The sequence below is a fragment of the Megalopta genalis genome, chromosome 13 (genome assembly GCF_051020955.1).
Source record: "Megalopta genalis isolate 19385.01 chromosome 13, iyMegGena1_principal, whole genome shotgun sequence".
NCBI classification, from domain to species: domain Eukaryota; kingdom Metazoa; phylum Arthropoda; class Insecta; order Hymenoptera; family Halictidae; genus Megalopta; species Megalopta genalis.
The window spans coordinates 1,998,740-2,016,581 of NC_135025.1; the positions used below are offsets into that span (position 1 = coordinate 1,998,740).

The window sequence follows — 17,842 nt, forward strand, 5'->3', positions numbered from 1 at the left end:
GAACGCTAGGAAAAATAGTGGTAACAACCGGTGATCGATAGATCGCGGTTCAAACGGCAAAGGTAAACTCGTGTTCCGCAGGTTGGGCGCAGGATCAATTAGACGCGGCGCGATAAGTCCGCTGCTAAATGAGAAAACGCGGCAGCGCGCCGCGTCAAGGATTTACGATTGTGCAAGACCCGACGAAGAAAGGAAAAATCGAGCCCGAGGCCGGCACATGTTTATTAACTGTTCAACCCCCCCTCCCCTTCTCGTCCTTTTTATCTCGCCGCACAGGAAAACGCGGGAACGACCGCGCGCGATTTTTCTTCACGGCGATACGTTTATTTACGGGTTCGCATTCCCCGTTGGCTAATTCAGTAAATTTTACGGTTCCGCGATTCCACGCCACCGCCGGCTTCCTATGGATGCAGAAGTATCCGGGCTGTTCTATAAATAATTACGCTCCTTGTTTATCGCCCTCGGCGAGCACGCTTGTCGCGCGTTTGTTAATATCATCTATCGCAGCGCTAGACAACCGACTCTACTCTTGGAGCCGTCTTATCGTAACCTAATCGCGTATGTGTCCATGAATATGCAATTTTTCATTGGGACGCTCTCGTTTCATAGATTTAGATGTATATTTTGAATTTCGGTTCCATCAATCTTCGTTTTTTATTTGTTCCAATTTTTCAAACCGGTATTTATGATTTATAGCGAATATATAAAGGATATAATTATAATGATATATAAACTATATCGTAATGCTTCGACGCGCATCGAACGTACAAAGCCAGAACGAACGAAGAGACAAACAGGGTGGTCCGCCGTGAATTCGTGACGTTCGTAGAGCCACCTAAATAACTGCTACAATAGCAATTCGTGCAACACCTACGAGAACAACAACAACAGAGATAAGACAACGTTTGTTAGACGGATGGAAACGGATTTCGACGAGTTATTTAAATAAAATCGTCTGTAACATGCCCAAGCGATTACATGAAGCAATAAAACAAAAGGATGAATCGACAAGATATTAATATTACGATAACGTGATTAGAAAGATTTTCATTTTATATAAAATTAATGTAATTCATTCACTGTCCGAATATTTTTGCGTCGTTAAATTTTGTCACGATCTTGTTTATCGCTTATTATACAACAGAACGTGTACAATAAATAAACAAAATTTATGTTTCTACTTGCTTGAAGAAGTGCTTTATTATACGAGAAAACAATTGATTCGATAATACCATCGGAAACAATAAAAAGTAGCGATAATTCCTCGAATAATATCGTAAATTCGAATATTAATGCGAGTCACTGTAACAATAAATCGCATAGGCTTAGGATTAGCACAGGAAAATTCGCAGCAACCCGAAAGTTGGCATTCTAGGAAGAATTTACTGTATCGCGTTTCGTACGGTAAATTCTCTCCAATTGTTCCTCGGCCTGTGAACAAAAATGGACAATTTCGAAGAATTCGCCGCACAACGTGTACGAACACTTTCGCGGACCACCGTATATTTCCGTATCGAGTGTTTCTCTTGTTCGCATCGGTTCTGAGCACAGTTCGCGATCGATAATAAAAGAGCACCGAAGCGTTTCAAGTGCAGATCGGATCGCGTCGTTTTCGCCGGCGATCAATCGATTTTACAATCGCGTATTTTGACCGCGTATCGGCTCCCGTCTGCGAGTCGCCACAGGCTGCCACGGCCATTACTCATTCTTATATAATTCGCACTTAACGCCGCTCGCAGATGTTGCGAGGAGGCCGGCGGAGGAAAAAGTGCTCGCCGCGTTAAAGGTTAATTACGCGTTGATGCGCGCTACAAAACAAACTTTAATGTTGCACTTTTTAATCGGATTTCGCGACGCTTCTACAGGCCGGTGTCCGGGAATTTTCTCGTCGCGGGGAACGCGGAGTGGGGGGGAACCGTGGCGGTAGGGTGGGAGAGGAGAGGGAGGATTGCGCGAGCTTCTTAGGCGATTTATGGAGCGTTCATTAACGCAATTCGTTGCAGCGCGGAAAATGTTGCGCGAACTTAAGCCCGGCGAATACTTCGCCTCGGGGACACTCTTCGAACCCCGTTCTTCTTCTTCTTCTTCTTTCGTTCGTTTAAATCATTTTCGCTGCGATTCCTGTGCTCCGCCGCCGGGAACTGTCCCCCGATGTATAGTCTTAATGGGGACGGCGACGCGATGTAAACGAAGGGGAAACGGTCGCCGTAAAATTCCTCCTGTCTGTTCGACTAATTTTCTTAATTACGTGTTCGAGGAACTGGAACGAACCGGAGTCCCTGTAATTCATTGTTTCGCAGTTTCTTTGATCCTGTTTCGTGATTAAGAAGGCGCTTTCCATTTGGGAAATGAACTTACCGGGCTCGCGAAATATTCTTCTCGATCATTTCTTTTATTTATTTTTTTGGTTTTTTTCTTCTTCTTTTTTTTGTTTCATCGCGAGTTTCGTCCTTTCGTCTGCGACTCGAGGAATCTTCTGTTCCGATTCTGTCTCCGCTCCTTTACCGATGACGTTCGCTCTAAGTGTGTCGCAGCTTCTGGTTATATTAGCTATCGACGTGTCGATATAATAACTACATATTATTGCTATGATGTAACAAAGTAGTCGGACGCGAATAATGGAACCGGTTTGGTGACTGGGACAGCTCAACTGGTATTTCGCAATGGCCGGAGTTGATTCACTTTTCCGTGAGGAAATTACGGCGACGCCGTAATGAACCTGAGCTCCCGATACTCTAGCTGTGCATGATTTATAAAGATTATATTTTAGTAAACAGAGAGAAAACGGGACGCGATTCGATCTGGAAGCGTGCAGATTTTTCTCCACGACTCGAAGAATTCTGTGTAAATGGCGTAAACAAACAGGAAAAACACGATTGATAATGAAATTTAAAATGGTATTTAACGTTCGAAACCAATTCCGTTCGCAAGTGCATTCACTTGGACTCTTCGTACTTGTAAATAAATAAATACAGCGTTCCAGAGAGTCGGCGATTAAACAGAAAATTATATTCCACGAATATGAGAATACCATAATTCGTGGATAAAATTGTAAAGAGCGAAACGCGTGCATAATTTAATTAAATAATAATAACTATATATTTTGTTATATCTAATTAATTTTCTTTGACTGGATAAAAGCAACTATTACGCTTCGGTGTCCACAAAGCTGTGCGCCTATTATTAGAATCGTTTTACCGAAGACTAACACTGAAATAACTGGATATTATTGAATAAACTGGATATTATATTGAATATGATATTATATTGAATATGATATTATATTGAATAACTGGATATTATAAATAACTAGATACTATTGCATAAACTTGCGTTTATTCAATATTCAGCGATTTTCTACAAAACTGTCACTAACAATCGTAACGTCAAAAGTCTGAAACCTGTCCATATCGATCGATCCAATATTCTCGCAATAAAAATAAAAATATTTGAAACGATAACGCTGAAGCGAAACACACCGTGCATTTTACGGTGCGGCCCGAATGACTCGCCGAATTTATTGCGGAGAGCAGAGGACGGCGCAGAAGCCGTGAGTTCGTCAAACATGCCTCAATTGTCCGGGGCAGATACCACTTATCGACGCTGTTGTCGCGGCCGGCTTTAATTCTCCGTTATCTTCGCCGGGGACGCTTTCAGATTACTCGAAATCTACAACCGCTGATCGCTCCAGGGCGCGGCCGTTTCCGGTCTTCGCCAACCATCTTATCGCGTCCGCACTTTACTGACACAGGTTACGCGCAAGAAACATTGCACGCTCTACGCCCTGCGCGACGCTGATTCACGCGAGCAAATCGCGATTTGGGTCAAAGAATAAGTATAAATCTCTTGAAATTTATCTCCGGGGTTCCTCGCACTCGTCAGAGGCAACTGTGCAAAATCTCCTGCGGGTTTTCACCCTCTATCGCTAAATCTCTGTGCCGGTCGCGTTTTTTTTCTTTCTGTTAGGATTGTCGCGATCGTAAATAATACTTTCAAATGAAACTATTTAATACATTTCTTCGTTCAAGCACATATTACGATGAAAATGATGGAAAGTTAAAGTAAGTTCAGCCTTGTCAATCATATGAAGCAATAAACATTCGTAATTTTTAGAGCTTGTTAGTGTTTGGCGTTAATGTTTCCAATTGCGTTCCATTTCTCCTATCATCAAGAACGTTAGCTCGATCAGTATAGTGATTCTTGGTAATCATTTTCTCAAATAATCGTAACGCTTTATTTAAGAGAAGCTTTCAGACTCGCTCGGTGCTTTACTCTCGCTGAAACAAAGCAAACTGAGCGTAAAAACAAATCCGTACATAAATGGGCGGTTCCTGAGGCGATTTGAAGTAACTTTTTCCTTAGCGTAAACGCAATCCGCGGCTTCGTTTACGAGTTATTAACGAAAAACAGTGACCAATGATAGGGAGGGGGGTGGGCTGGCACGAGGCGGCCCAGCCAACGAGCGCGCGAAGCTCGGTTCCGCTCATTGGCTCGGCCGTCTTGCGCCAAATGATCTCGCCTCTGATTGGTCACTGTTTTTCGTTAATAACTCGTAAACAAAGCCGCGGATTGCATTTTCGCTAAGGAAACAGTTACTTCAAATTGCCTCAGGAATCTCCCATTTCCGAATTTTGAGACATTTTTGGGACACCTTGTAGATATAGATCAGACCATTATAATCTCGCTTTCTCGCTCGCTCGAACAGGCATTACAAACGACCCTAAACGCCGACGTGAATACGAAAAACAGTACGTCTACCACGTATTGCGATAATATAAGTTATTTGAAATTCAGAAAACCACTCTCGTCAGACAATTACATTAATGTTACGACTAACTTTTGCGGAGGCATTCCACGTTGATCGTTGCCGCGACGCGCTTACGTACGAGACGAAAAATTAGGGGTCCGAATTTGCAACGGGAACTATCGCCTCGGGTGTAAATTATTTCAGGGTTATACATATTTATGAGAAAGTCCACGTATTTCTAACAGCAAGAATCAATAGCGAGGAACTCTGAACCTGTCCGACGCGGTCCGAACGCGCGATCGAGACATGTTGCAAACCTGCATCGCTTAACGCTGACGAGATTCAGTGTCAATTGCAGGCCTCCGAGCAATTGTTCCATCGGACTGTGCATACATTCAGGTAGTTATATTTACATTCAATTGGACACAATAGAATAGTATTCATTTTGAATATTTATAGGAACGCGCGCGAGCGCGCGCGCGCGCCACGGTGCATTTACGATTGTTCTTTCGATTGCGTGCAACTTTTTCCGCGTTGTTCTTCGCGCGGCCATCCGGCTATCGTTGATCTATCCATCGATCGACATTAATAGACTGCGGCGGAGATTTGCGCAATTTTCCAGCATTGTCAAGCACCGAATGGAACATTGTTATCGCGTTACGCGATTCCGATACGGTTCCGATGTTGTTGCGTCTACAACGGAATACCCTTGCGACCGGTATTTCTGAATAACGGTTACGTAAAATCTTCTAAACGTTCGAATACGCGGTGTATAATTGATAGGTGCCATAAGCGTCGCCAATATGTCGGACGCTAAATAATAATATTTGCAACTGCACGACACCTCGACGTGTTAACGCAGCTCCGCTAATCAGCTTCGAACGAGGTCGGATCTAGATAGATCTTCCACCGGCGACGAGGGCCCGATGCTGTTCGACACGAGCGTTACGCTGCATAGAAACGGCGATGACGTCAGTGAACTATTCACATCGAAGGTTTATGATCGCGTAAGTCTGGCTCGAAAGAAAAATCGACACCGTTTCAACTGCTCAAGCGAAGACTTATCCTGAACGAATACGAATAGCATTTTTCGATTTCTACAACAGTTCGATGATAATTACTGTCCGATTATTAACCAGCTGTCTGTTACAATCGCTTTGGAACGTATATAAGTTACTGTAATTGTACTGTATACGTTTGATTTTCTTAATAATTTGTTTAAATACTTTTACGTAATGTACGATTTAATCAAGAATATCAAAATGTATATATAAATGTATAAATGTATATATGTATATATATATATATATATATTATTATTATATTATTATTATATATTATATATATTATAAATAATACATTATATATAATATAATAATATAATATAATAATATATAATATATAATACAATATAATATAATAATAATAATAACAATAATAATAACAATAATATAATATAATAATATAGAGATAATATACATAATATATACACAAAAAATATAATATATAAGTATATAATCCTTCTTAACCAGTTATATGTTTTCGATGAGTATCCTCGTCATGAAGGAATGGCAACACTTTGTGTTACGACAAATATACTCGTCAAAAACGGCTAACCGATTGACGAAGATAGTAAACTAGATTAAACCCAGAACGACCTTTGAAAATGGAAGAATTAGAAACAGAAGCTCAGAATTAGCAAACTATTGTCATGGCAGGAAGCACAAGGATATAGAATGTATCTCAGGTTATGGCTGTTCTCTTTCTCGTTCACTAATATCGCTAATAACAGCGTACAATCAAAGAAACACGGTTCGTTACTCTCATCGTATTCTCAATGAAAAATACATGAAATTAGTAAAGAACATGTAATCGGCTCCTAATCGTAGCGCATCTAACAATAACTGTCGATGGCTACTTGTTGAAATTATAGAACATGAGGAATAACGGTGGGATTGCCTTTGAATAATAGCAAACAATGAAAAATAAAACTGTTTAGTCATCGTTTTTATTCTAGCATTACTATGTAAAATTCACATTAACGTACACCGGCATACTTTTTGCCGATTTCCCCGAATTTCTATGAAAACGAGCCGCGAAGATCGAAGAATCGTATCCGAGTGTCTGGCGATTACCGTTTTCAATTCCGAGCTCCAGGCATTCTAGGGAGAATTTACTGTGTTAGCTTTGAAATTCGTATAAATCCTTCGCGTGACCCCAACCGGTACATCTACATCTACCCTATAAGTGAGAGAAATTTCGAAAGAATCCCAGCTCTCTTTTTACATCTTCACTCTTCTATACTGTACAATATCAAAGATTTTTTTTATAAGGACTCGACAAGATCGAAGCGATCACGATCTAGAGTTTTGATGAAGATCTGGTATGGAAGAGACGGCAACAATAACAATGGAGCTCCAGGCATTCTAGGGAGAATTTACTGTGTTAGCTTTGAAATTCGTATAAATCCTTCGCGTGACCCCAACCAGTACATCTACATCTACCCTATAAGTGAGAGAAATTTCGAAAGAATCCCAGCTCTCTTTTTGCATCTTCACTCTTCTATACTGTACAATATCAAAGATTTTTTTATAAGGATTCCAAGATCGAAGCGATTACGGTCTAGAGCAGGGGTGTCAAACTTGCGGCCGGAAATGACCATTTTTGCGGCCCAGTCAATATATCCGACGCAAAGTAAAAATCAAATAGAAATGTGAATTAGAAATTTTGAAAGTAGTCTCGGCCAATAAAATCTCTCCCGAAATAGGAAAGATAGTATCAGAGAAGAGATGTCGAGTATCAGGACGTAAACAATAATTTAACTTTATACATGTTTATTACAATGTACTAGTCAAAATAAAAATATTTGTTTCTATGAACATTGATTTGTTTTTGCGGCCCACCTAAAGTTAAGCATTGTTTATTTGGCCCAAGTTGGCTTTTGAGTTTGACACGCCTGGTCTAGAGTTTCGATGAAGATCTGGTACGAAAGGAGACGACAACAACAACAATGGAGGTGTGTCTTTCCCAACGACGCCTTGACATCGGCGTTCCGGCACCAATTTTCTAAGAAGGCCCGTCGCAGCAAGTGTAAGAAACGAATCGGCTATGGTCATACGTTTCAAGAACGAGCTTCTTGTTACACAAGAGCGTGTGCCGTAAGCGACGTCTTGACCCAGGCCTAGCCTCAAAGACCGCTTCAGAGGCGCTACGCAGTGGAAAACGAAGCTGGTAAATAGCATAGAGAAGGCTTCATTCAAATTTAATTCGTCATACCCGACGGACAGGAACTGATTAGGATCGGATAACTGAAGGAAATGTTTCTGCCAGCTGCTTCTACTCGACGTAATTTAGCAGTCAGATTATCCTGCGCCGCGCATTTTCATGCGTTCGCAATGAGTTCGATATATGGTTAAAAATAAGTCCAGTTTCGAATCTCCGTTTCATACAATCGAACTATTATATATATAGTTATATCGATTGTGTGAAACGGAGATTCAAAACTGGACTTATTTTTAATCTTATTGAATTGTATTGTACAGTATATATACTGTATATAACTATATATATACTGTATATAACTATATATATACTGTATATAACTATATATATATACTGTATATAAATATATACATATACCGTATATAACTATATATATATATATATATATATATATATATATATATATATATATATATATATATATATACTGTATATAACTATATATATATATATATATATATATACTGTATATAACTATATATATATATATATTACATCGAATTGCGAATATTAGAGGCCGACAAGAGAGAGAGAGAGAGAGAGAGAGAGAGAGAGAGAGAGAGAGAGAGAGAGAGTGGACGAGATTTTTTTTTTGAAGAACCGATTCTTTCTGAAACTTGTTATTGTTGAAGACCTTTGATGTTCAATTGGACTGTCTTTTACGTACTATTAAGTTCGCTAAGCAATCTCATAGCATCCTTTAAGGTTCAGCAGTATTTTTACATTGTAGAAATTGATTTAGTTCGTCATAAGCATCGGATCTTCATACATTTACGGTATGTTCAGCTTTGTTAAATGCATTTTCTTTTCGCGACGAGTAATCTTGTAGTTGTCGAAGAATACTGTTTTCAAATTCTAATGCTATTTGCAAAATCACGTACGAGGACAAGTATTTGCATGCCAGTTGATAAGTGAACAAAATCGATATCAACGAAAGTCCACATCGCCGAACAGAAAAGTGACCTAACGTGGCGACCAACCCAAGGCTTTGCATAAACATCATCGCTCCGATACTATGTATATAGATGACAACACCAGTGCATGCTGGTGCGCTGGACAAGCTTCTCCGACAATATCGAAGAAAACAATATCGGTTCTTCGATCGAAAGTGCCGAAAGAAAGCGAAGCGAACGTCGCCGTGGGTTATCCAAAATGGCGGCGACAATGCCGGTACTACGAACAGTTCGCTGTTCGTTCGTTTTCATGGAATATTTCGCATGGGGAACCCGTTAAGTACACGCAGGACGGCCGGAAACATGTTAATATTTCTCGAGACCGAGACTTCCAGGTCGTGGAGGAGAGGATTGCAGAGAGAAAGAGAAGAGAAACGCGTGCACGCGTGCGACTGACGTGTCCCCTGCTTATTGCCCGGTTACATAGGGATTGCGTAAACACGTACGCCAGGTATTTCTGGACACAGGTAAGCAACGAGGCTCTTTTTTATGCCGTAGGAGGCACAGCGGTACATCTTTCGGTGCACCTATTCGCGGCTGTTTACTGCGAGCTGAAATTTCCGCCTGGTTCGTACGCGACGCAGGATCTCCGCGATACGATACCGGATACTAAAGTTAATCGGTTCCAGAGAAATTCGCCGGGAAAATTGATGGGATTAAGGAAACATCAGCCTGAGGCCAGCTACAGCGACAAGTACTATAGATTGTGAATGTTTATGCTAATTCGCAGCGTCAAAGGTGGACTTTCTTTTCCGTTCTGCTCGTGGACGCGCCTGGCTTCCATTACGAATATCTCTTTGCACACCGTGCATTGTACTCGTTAATATTAAACCGCGGATTTTTATGCGAAATAAAAATTGTTCGCACCAATTATAAGACACAGGTGCTACATAAATATTTACAGTAAGTTTTCCCGAATTGACCCTCAACTTTTACACAAGAATAGACAATTTGAGAAGAGGAAATACGATTGTTCGAGCCTTGCGACTCCCAACGACTGCCAAGAACTGTAATAATCGTATCTCCGCTTCCCAACATGTCCGTTTATGTTTCCAAGCCGAGGGACAATTGGAGAGAATTCACTGTACTTACAAGTTTCTTAAATGTTTGTACAATTTTGTATTCGATCAACTCGTTTTCGTTATAAATTCGTATAAATTGTGTTAATTAACCACCTTTTGAACACCGTAAATAGTTTCACCAGAAATGCTCGAAACTTTTAATGCGATTTCGGAGCATTTTGGAATCGATCCTGCCTTTTACATATTCGTTTCCTATCTGTCGAATACCATAAATAATTTTACCAGAAATGCATATCATAATAAAATATATATGCATATAATAAAATTATATATGCATATAATAAAAGGCATAAAAAGTAGACGGCGACATTGCTTTTTTCGCTATACATTGAAATAACGTTTCTGGATATATTACTATAGAATAGAGAATTAATTAGAGAATTAATTAGAGAATTGCAAAAAGAATGAAAGTTGTTCTGCAAGATTATGCGTCGGTTTTGCCGAGCCCAAGGGCTGTTAATTGAATGAAACGATTATCTGTGAGACACGGCCGCGTAACGAATTTTCATTTTCTGCCGTTTGGTCCTGTTATTAATGATAATAGATGACTGTTGATCAAGAAATGTTCAATTTCCACGGTTATTAATATCCGCAAGAGCCAGTCTCCGAGACAGCCAATAGCTTCGTATGTATACCTTCCGCTAAATGGCGATTACATAACGTAAGGATTATACGCTGGCAGGAACATAGAGAGGTCGGTAAATGTTCTTCCCGCTGCTAACAAGAAAATTGCTCATTGCGCGCGACGTCTTTTTTTACTTCCCATTAAAAACGCACAACGCTCGTTTAAACAGTTTCACGAATTCGCTCGGCGCATACTATAATAAAAATCGCGAAAAATCTAGACACGACTCTGTTATTTTCATAAGGCTCGCGCCAACTTGGTAATTTCACCGTCGATCATTTAAAAAATTCATATCTTCTACAAATGTTTGTGCGCTGTTCTGCAAATATCTCACGTTCTTCTACAAATATTTTCTGTTTAATTAACGAATGTTAATTGCACCAGCTGCACAGCTTATTATTTATTGTCTGCAATTAATTAATACAATACACACCGTCCGTTGAAAAATGAACGGTCGGTGTGCACAAACCTCGACCGATGACACATGTTTTCGCGGGTTCGGCTACTTTTTGCGGACGGTCGCGTCACGCGCTCGTGTGCATCATGCAACGGCCGAGGGGACCCCGTCACTTGGTTAATTAGCAATTACACGCATATCTGCGTGTCTCGGATTCCAAATTAGAGCGGCGTTCGTGTCCGATGCACAATGATAAATCCATGGGACGCGAGCGAGCGCGCGCGCACACGCGTAAGTGCCCGCGAACGAGTGTACAATAATGAGTTATTTAAATTTTCCTTGCAACACGCGACGCTAATAAGCAGAATTGCTCGGTAAATTCCGGCATTTGCGACGCGACGACGGGTTATAGCTGATAAAATCGATGATAATGTGGTAATCGATGTAAATGTTGTCCACCAACGCGCGCACCTACTCTCGATATTTGTGTTGCGTTCGCGTATAAAACGTTGGCGAAAAGTTTCATACAAAGGACGATTAAAATTCGAAACATTATATTTTACATACGATTTAATGATTGCATCGCTTCGAAACTCGTTCTCCGATCTGTACCTCTAGCGTTGTAAAACTACGGTACACGTCAACAGGAAACCTATTTATTTTTATCTATTTAGTATACCGATACGTCAGCCTTTATTTTTGCGCCGATGTATCAGCCGTGCTGCTGTACAATGTTTCTATTCACGAGACGTTTCGCCGCGATACAAATTGTTCGCACGCGAAATGAGAAGAGCTAATAAGAGATTCAAAAGATAAAGATAGTTGTGAATATAATTTGTAATTTTTGGTACCTATCGTTGATGCAGGGACAATTACGCGAAAAGATTTTCATTTGTATTATAAAATTTTCAATTTATATGTTTATCTAAAGGAGCAAATCAATTGCACAGAAATCTAACATTTTGTGTAATAATTTTAGACAAAAGATGAGAACCTTTCTGAGTTTAGAAAAAAGACGACAAATTTAAAAATGTTACTTTCGGGCTAAATGACTGTTATTTAAGCATTTTTTAAGATTTTCCAGCAAAGACATTGCTACACTAGTTTTACCTCGATTATCCGACCCAATCAAAATAATATAACAAAACAATGGTAAGAATAATAAGAATAATGCGATATCTTTAAATTTCAAATACAATGGAATAAATAATACATTAGTTACCTAGATACAGTCCCGCAATATAACCTTACTTTCAGTTTACATTCAGCTATCTACATTTATCACGTTAAGTATAAAAAATCGATCCGAAAAATGCCCACAAGATCAGGCATTGATTAACCAAACTGAGACTGGAAAATTGAAATTTCCTATAGAAAAAATATTAGTTTAACTCTTTTATACGTATTTCAAAAGTCCTGGTAACATTCGATTTCTTTGTAATATTTTTCAATAAAAATAAATTTTGAAAGCTGATTATACAGCATCGCGTACCGTGTCCAGTCATTATTGACCGGATGTTACAACATACGATATGATTACCGGTTCTTACCGGGATCGTAATTATTGAGAAATATGTAGATAGATGCTGTTTGATCTCTCAAGTCATCAGTACCTGAGAAATAAAAACCGTCAATCAACATCTCTCGTTATTCGTGCTCAAAAAATGAGGAACACTTTTTTGCATCATCGGTTGTCAATATCCGACGAAAGTGACGGGTCAACAGTGTCTTAAAATCTATTTGTACTGGGTTATCCAAAATAGGAAGCTTCTTTCGAATAAAGAACAAACTATTTTGAATTTTATTGTTTTTTTTTTTATTTAATTATCAAGTATCATCTATGACAATCACGTGTAAAATATATAATAATATATATATCAAAATTCTGTTTTGGCACATTTGCTCGTTTAATTCACCAATTTCATTTTTAATGTTGTTTTTTAGGTTATGAATTGTTGCCGATTTCTTGGCATAAGCTTTGTTTTTCAAATAAACCCAAAGAAAAAGGTCCAGTGGGGTGAAATCACACGAACCAGGTGACTAATTCACATTGCCATTTCTCGCAATAAAGTGATGTTTTCACACGATGTGAAAAACAGTGCTTATGTCGATTCCACTTAATTTCAGCCATAATCAATAATTATTTCATTATAACGTGCACCATTCGCTTCAACTGTATCTTCATTCTCGTTTTCGAAAAAGGATGGACCAATTACGCCTTTCGACCAAAATCGACATTAACCCTAGAAAGATAACCATATGACAACGTACGTAAAAGATAACCATACGCTTCAGAGGCGCATGCTTTTCTAAGGCGTCAATTTTATACTAACAATGGATATTTATTTAAGTTAATCTAGTCATTTTAAAGGTTTGGCATTATTGTAAAAATAAAATGCATTTATATTATATTTTTTTATATTTTAAGTAATTTTAAACTTAAATCACTAGACCTCTATGAAAAATTAACAAAAATCAACAGTCTTCGCAGGCGCCTCTGCGACGTAGGTTATCTTCCTCGGGTTAAACAGTAACTTTACTACTATAGTTATATATATATATATATATATATATATATATATATATATATATATATATATATATATATATATTATATATTTATATATTTATACTATCGTTAAAATTGCAAACATTACGTTCGACAGGTATTCTTATTCAACATCCTGAAGCTACTTTTGGATAACCCTGTACAGTAGCGAATTCAAATGAGCGAGGTTCGGACAATCGAAGTTCTACCTTCTACTGATAAAGGAATACGAATTAGCCACTTTTAGTGTCCGATAGGTTCCATTGGTGAACGCGACAGAGAAGTAGTGCATCGACCGAGCGGTATCCCGGTTCTCGATCGCAGATAAAGAAAGGCAAGATGAGTGTTCGCATACCCGGTGTGCGCATCGCACGAAGACCCGGTCCAAGGGGGACTTGGAGTCCTCAGCCTTCGTGGTCTTCTCCTTGCACCAGGCTTGCCCCATTTTTCTTCCTGTCCCGCTATTATCTCGGCCGGTCCTCTCACCTCTTTGCGTTACCGCCTCTCCTCTCCTCGCCGAGTTCTCTCACCGATAAGGCCGGATAATGTAGGCCATCCTGAATACCCCGTTCCTCGTGACCTGCCGCAACCGGCGCGACTCTCTGTTCTCCACTGCTCGAAAACAACCGACCGAATGTTCGCCGGTTGACCTCTTCACGGCCACCTGGTGCTGAGGACGCAAAACAAAAAGAAGGATTTCAGAGAGATCGACGACAACTCGACGCGATAAATCGATAGATAGACCGGGAACACCCACCCCTCTCCCTCCGCCCTTCGGCGTGATTTAGGGGACCGAGGGATTCTAAGGGACAGGTATCGAACGCCGTTCCAAGTTTTATGGTCCTACGGAATAGCCGTTATTTGGAGCGAGCCGAGGGACATTCGTTTATTACCTGCGAGTATTTATGGATTTTGATTGTGGAAATTATACGAGTTATAGTAGAGAATGTATTCGATCATTCTTGACCCAGGGGACGAGATAGATTTCCATGCATGCCGCGGCGAGATACAGGAGTTTCATCGCTGTCCGCGCCGTTGAATGATGATAGCTTTCCTTGGCATGCGTTTCTCAGAATAGTCGAAACTCTGTGAATTGCGTTACGTACGCTCGAGACGCAATTATTTCTGATAAGCCGCCGACAGTTTTCGCGAAGCGTCCACGGACCCCTCTGCGAACCAAGTTCTGCGATGATAGGACGCCAAATGTGCGGTAAAAGTAAACATTGAAATTTTTGAACGCAGTCATGAATTTGTCATAAAGAAGTAAACGTTTCGAACCACATTTAGGACCATTGAAATGTATTAATATTAATTAAGCATTGCTGTCACGTGAATCGTATATTTGAAAACATTTTTGAGGCATTGGATTAATTATTAGAAGAAAATGAAATGAAATGCTGTTTTGGACGTCCAGTAAAAATAAAAGATATTATTAGAAAATATATTATTGGGTTGGCAACTAAGTAATTGCCGATTTCACAGTTATAGATGTCTCTCGCTCCCATTTTTATGATATCCGTAGATGTTATATTATAAAATTATTATTATTATTATTATTATTATGTTATCAAGTGTACGAGTACAGTAATTTCTCCCTAATTTGCGCTCAGATTTCGCATAAAAATGGACAATTTTGGGAAGAGGAGATACAATTATTGGGTTGACAACTAAGTAATTGCCGATTTCACAGTTATAGATGTCTCTCACTCCCATTTTTATGATATCCGTAGATGTTATATTATAAAATTATTATTATTATTATTATTATTATGTTATCAAGTGTACGAGTACAGTAATTTCTCCCTAATTTGCGCTCAGATTTCGCATAAAAATGGACAATTTTGGGAAGAGGAGATATAATTATTGTCAAATGAACGCTTCGTTGTCGTCTCGCGTTGCGAAATTGTAAGCATTCGCGAAGTTGTCGCGATCGAAGAATCTATTTACAAGATTCAATGCCTGCAACGTATTATTAATAACAACACGTAAACGTTATCGGATTGCGTTCAACTACTTGTTCAAGCATCGCCGATAACGGAGGCGCTATAAATGCGCGCACTCGTGTATATTTCATACATTCACGTCAAATTATGCATATCCGTTAAAATAACGGTTTCGTGAACGCAATTAATATAAATCTTCTGTGTGTTTAATTCTCGCTTTTTCGAAACGATACGGAAATACATATATTTTCGATATATTCGAACTAAACAAGATCGATAACTGATTTATTTAAAAAAATTTTACTACGTTCGATATATCAATGTTCCGAAGATTTATTTCAATGATTTGTTTCAATGATATATTTCGATCATTTTCTTCAACGATTCGATAAATTTCCTCGAAGCATTTTCAAAATGTTTTAGATAACGATAAAACTGAAACTGCTCTTACACCCACGCTTTAGAACTGATTTAAAGACTATTTTTAAGAAGCGATTAGGCTCGTTGTAAATGGCTAATCGACTCTTCAAGTATATGTTAGGTTAGCAGAGGAGCAATAAATCGAAGAGAGTCCCCCATTTAAAGGGAGAACGTTCCCGAACGTCTTATCAGTGTTTGACCAGTCAATTAATTCCAAACCCTGTGGCACACACGATATTAATCGGAAATATATCGTTTCTATGCCGAACTATAGTGTTTCGTAACAAGCAACACCTTGTCGTGAAGTCGATTTAGCACTTAGAGACAATAAAATAAATTGTTGCGAACGTATGGTCCATTCGACCTTGCCTCCTCTGAGTTATTGCAGCTTTTCTGCTACAGCGAACTATGCCGTAACCTTCGCGAGGGTTACAATGGCTACCTCGACGTCATTAATCCTCTTAGCCTTCGACAGTATTAATTAACATGTTGCATACAGACCGTGAACATTTATGCAAATATGCTGTTTTAATCGACTCTACTTGCGAAAACATAAGCCAGCGGTCGGTCATTTATTTCCCACCGACGTCGAATTTTCAAGAAAAATTGCTGTTCGATCTCCGATCAAATTATGCGGACAGCAATTGTGGTTATAGCAATTAATAATTCAAACAAGAAGAAAATTATATTACACGGATAATGCCAGTTGTATAAAAAAATAGTGTACTATATGCACTTCGAAGTATACTTTTTCCAAGCACTCGAAATCGCAAGTACAATTTTTACAAATTGTTCAGATTTCAATTTGTAAAAATAACATCTACATGCAGAAATTTCTAAGCAGAGTAAAATAAATCTTCGCGCAAAATAAAAATTATTCTCGTCGACTGCAACGAACACGAGCCAAATAGCTTCTTCGTTCCGTCAATAATTTCAGCGAGTCAAAACCAATTCATAGATGTCCTTAAATTCTTGTAATATCTTCGCTCTTCGAAACTTCAACTATCCATTTTTATTGCACATGCATAAAGTCCACGGTCTAGTTCTTGCACTCGTTCCACTGGCAGGCTAAAGAAAGCTTCTTAACGGCGTCAACACTATCGCCATGAATTCCCACATAGCACACTCCCAGCTATTCTACCATACCGTACGTTATATCTTTTCCCCGGGCAGGTGACCTTCTACCCAATGATCATCCAAAGAATGCCGGGAACACACCCTTTAACGGTGCATTGCGCGTAACGTCATCGCTCGCCCACAGTATCCTCCGATTTCCGCGCCGAACGACCATAAGCGAATTAATAGGGGTCTCCCTCGGTCTGTCACTTGCAAAGTATTCGCAACATGACTTCCTCTTTCCGGGATATCGGACAGAACTCTATGTTCTTCGCAAGATTTTGGTTTCCAATTAATTGTTACTCGACCGCGGATCCTTATTGAAAAATAAAAATCGCACGAATCAATTGCAAAGAATAGAAGTTAAATAAAAATATATCTCTTCTTTCGATGATTTCAATCGATTTAGGAGAATATATACCGAGCTGATATTTCGAACGGATTTTTAGCACGAACACGGACCTTTCTTATCTGAAATGGTTCTGAAAAATGTTCCAACGCTGTTCTTTTTCTTTTTTTAACTTCATCCAGAAAATATTGTACAGTATCCTCCGACTTCCGTGCCGAACGACCATAAGCGAATTAATAGGGGTCTCCCTCGGTCTGTCACTTGCAAAGTATTCGCAACATGACTTCCTCTTTCCGGGATATCGGACAGAACTCTATGTTCTTCGCAAGATTTTGGTTTCCAATTAATTGTTACTCGACCGCGGATCCTTATTGAAAAAT

At 39.3% G+C, this 17,842-nt stretch overlaps 1 protein-coding gene across 2 annotated transcripts in view; it reads right to left on the minus strand.

The window, feature by feature from the left end:
• The window catches only part of LOC117228453 (uncharacterized), a 77,523-nt gene that overhangs the window by 48,325 nt on the left and 11,356 nt on the right, over positions 1–17,842 (minus strand). For both annotated transcript variants that reach the window (XM_033484221.2, XM_076526141.1), the window contains exon 2: positions 13,990–14,304. In XM_033484221.2, the coding sequence (XP_033340112.2) occupies positions 13,990–14,079 (90 nt within the window). In that variant the 5' untranslated portion in view covers positions 14,080–14,304. The remainder of the gene's footprint in view (positions 1–13,989; positions 14,305–17,842) is intronic.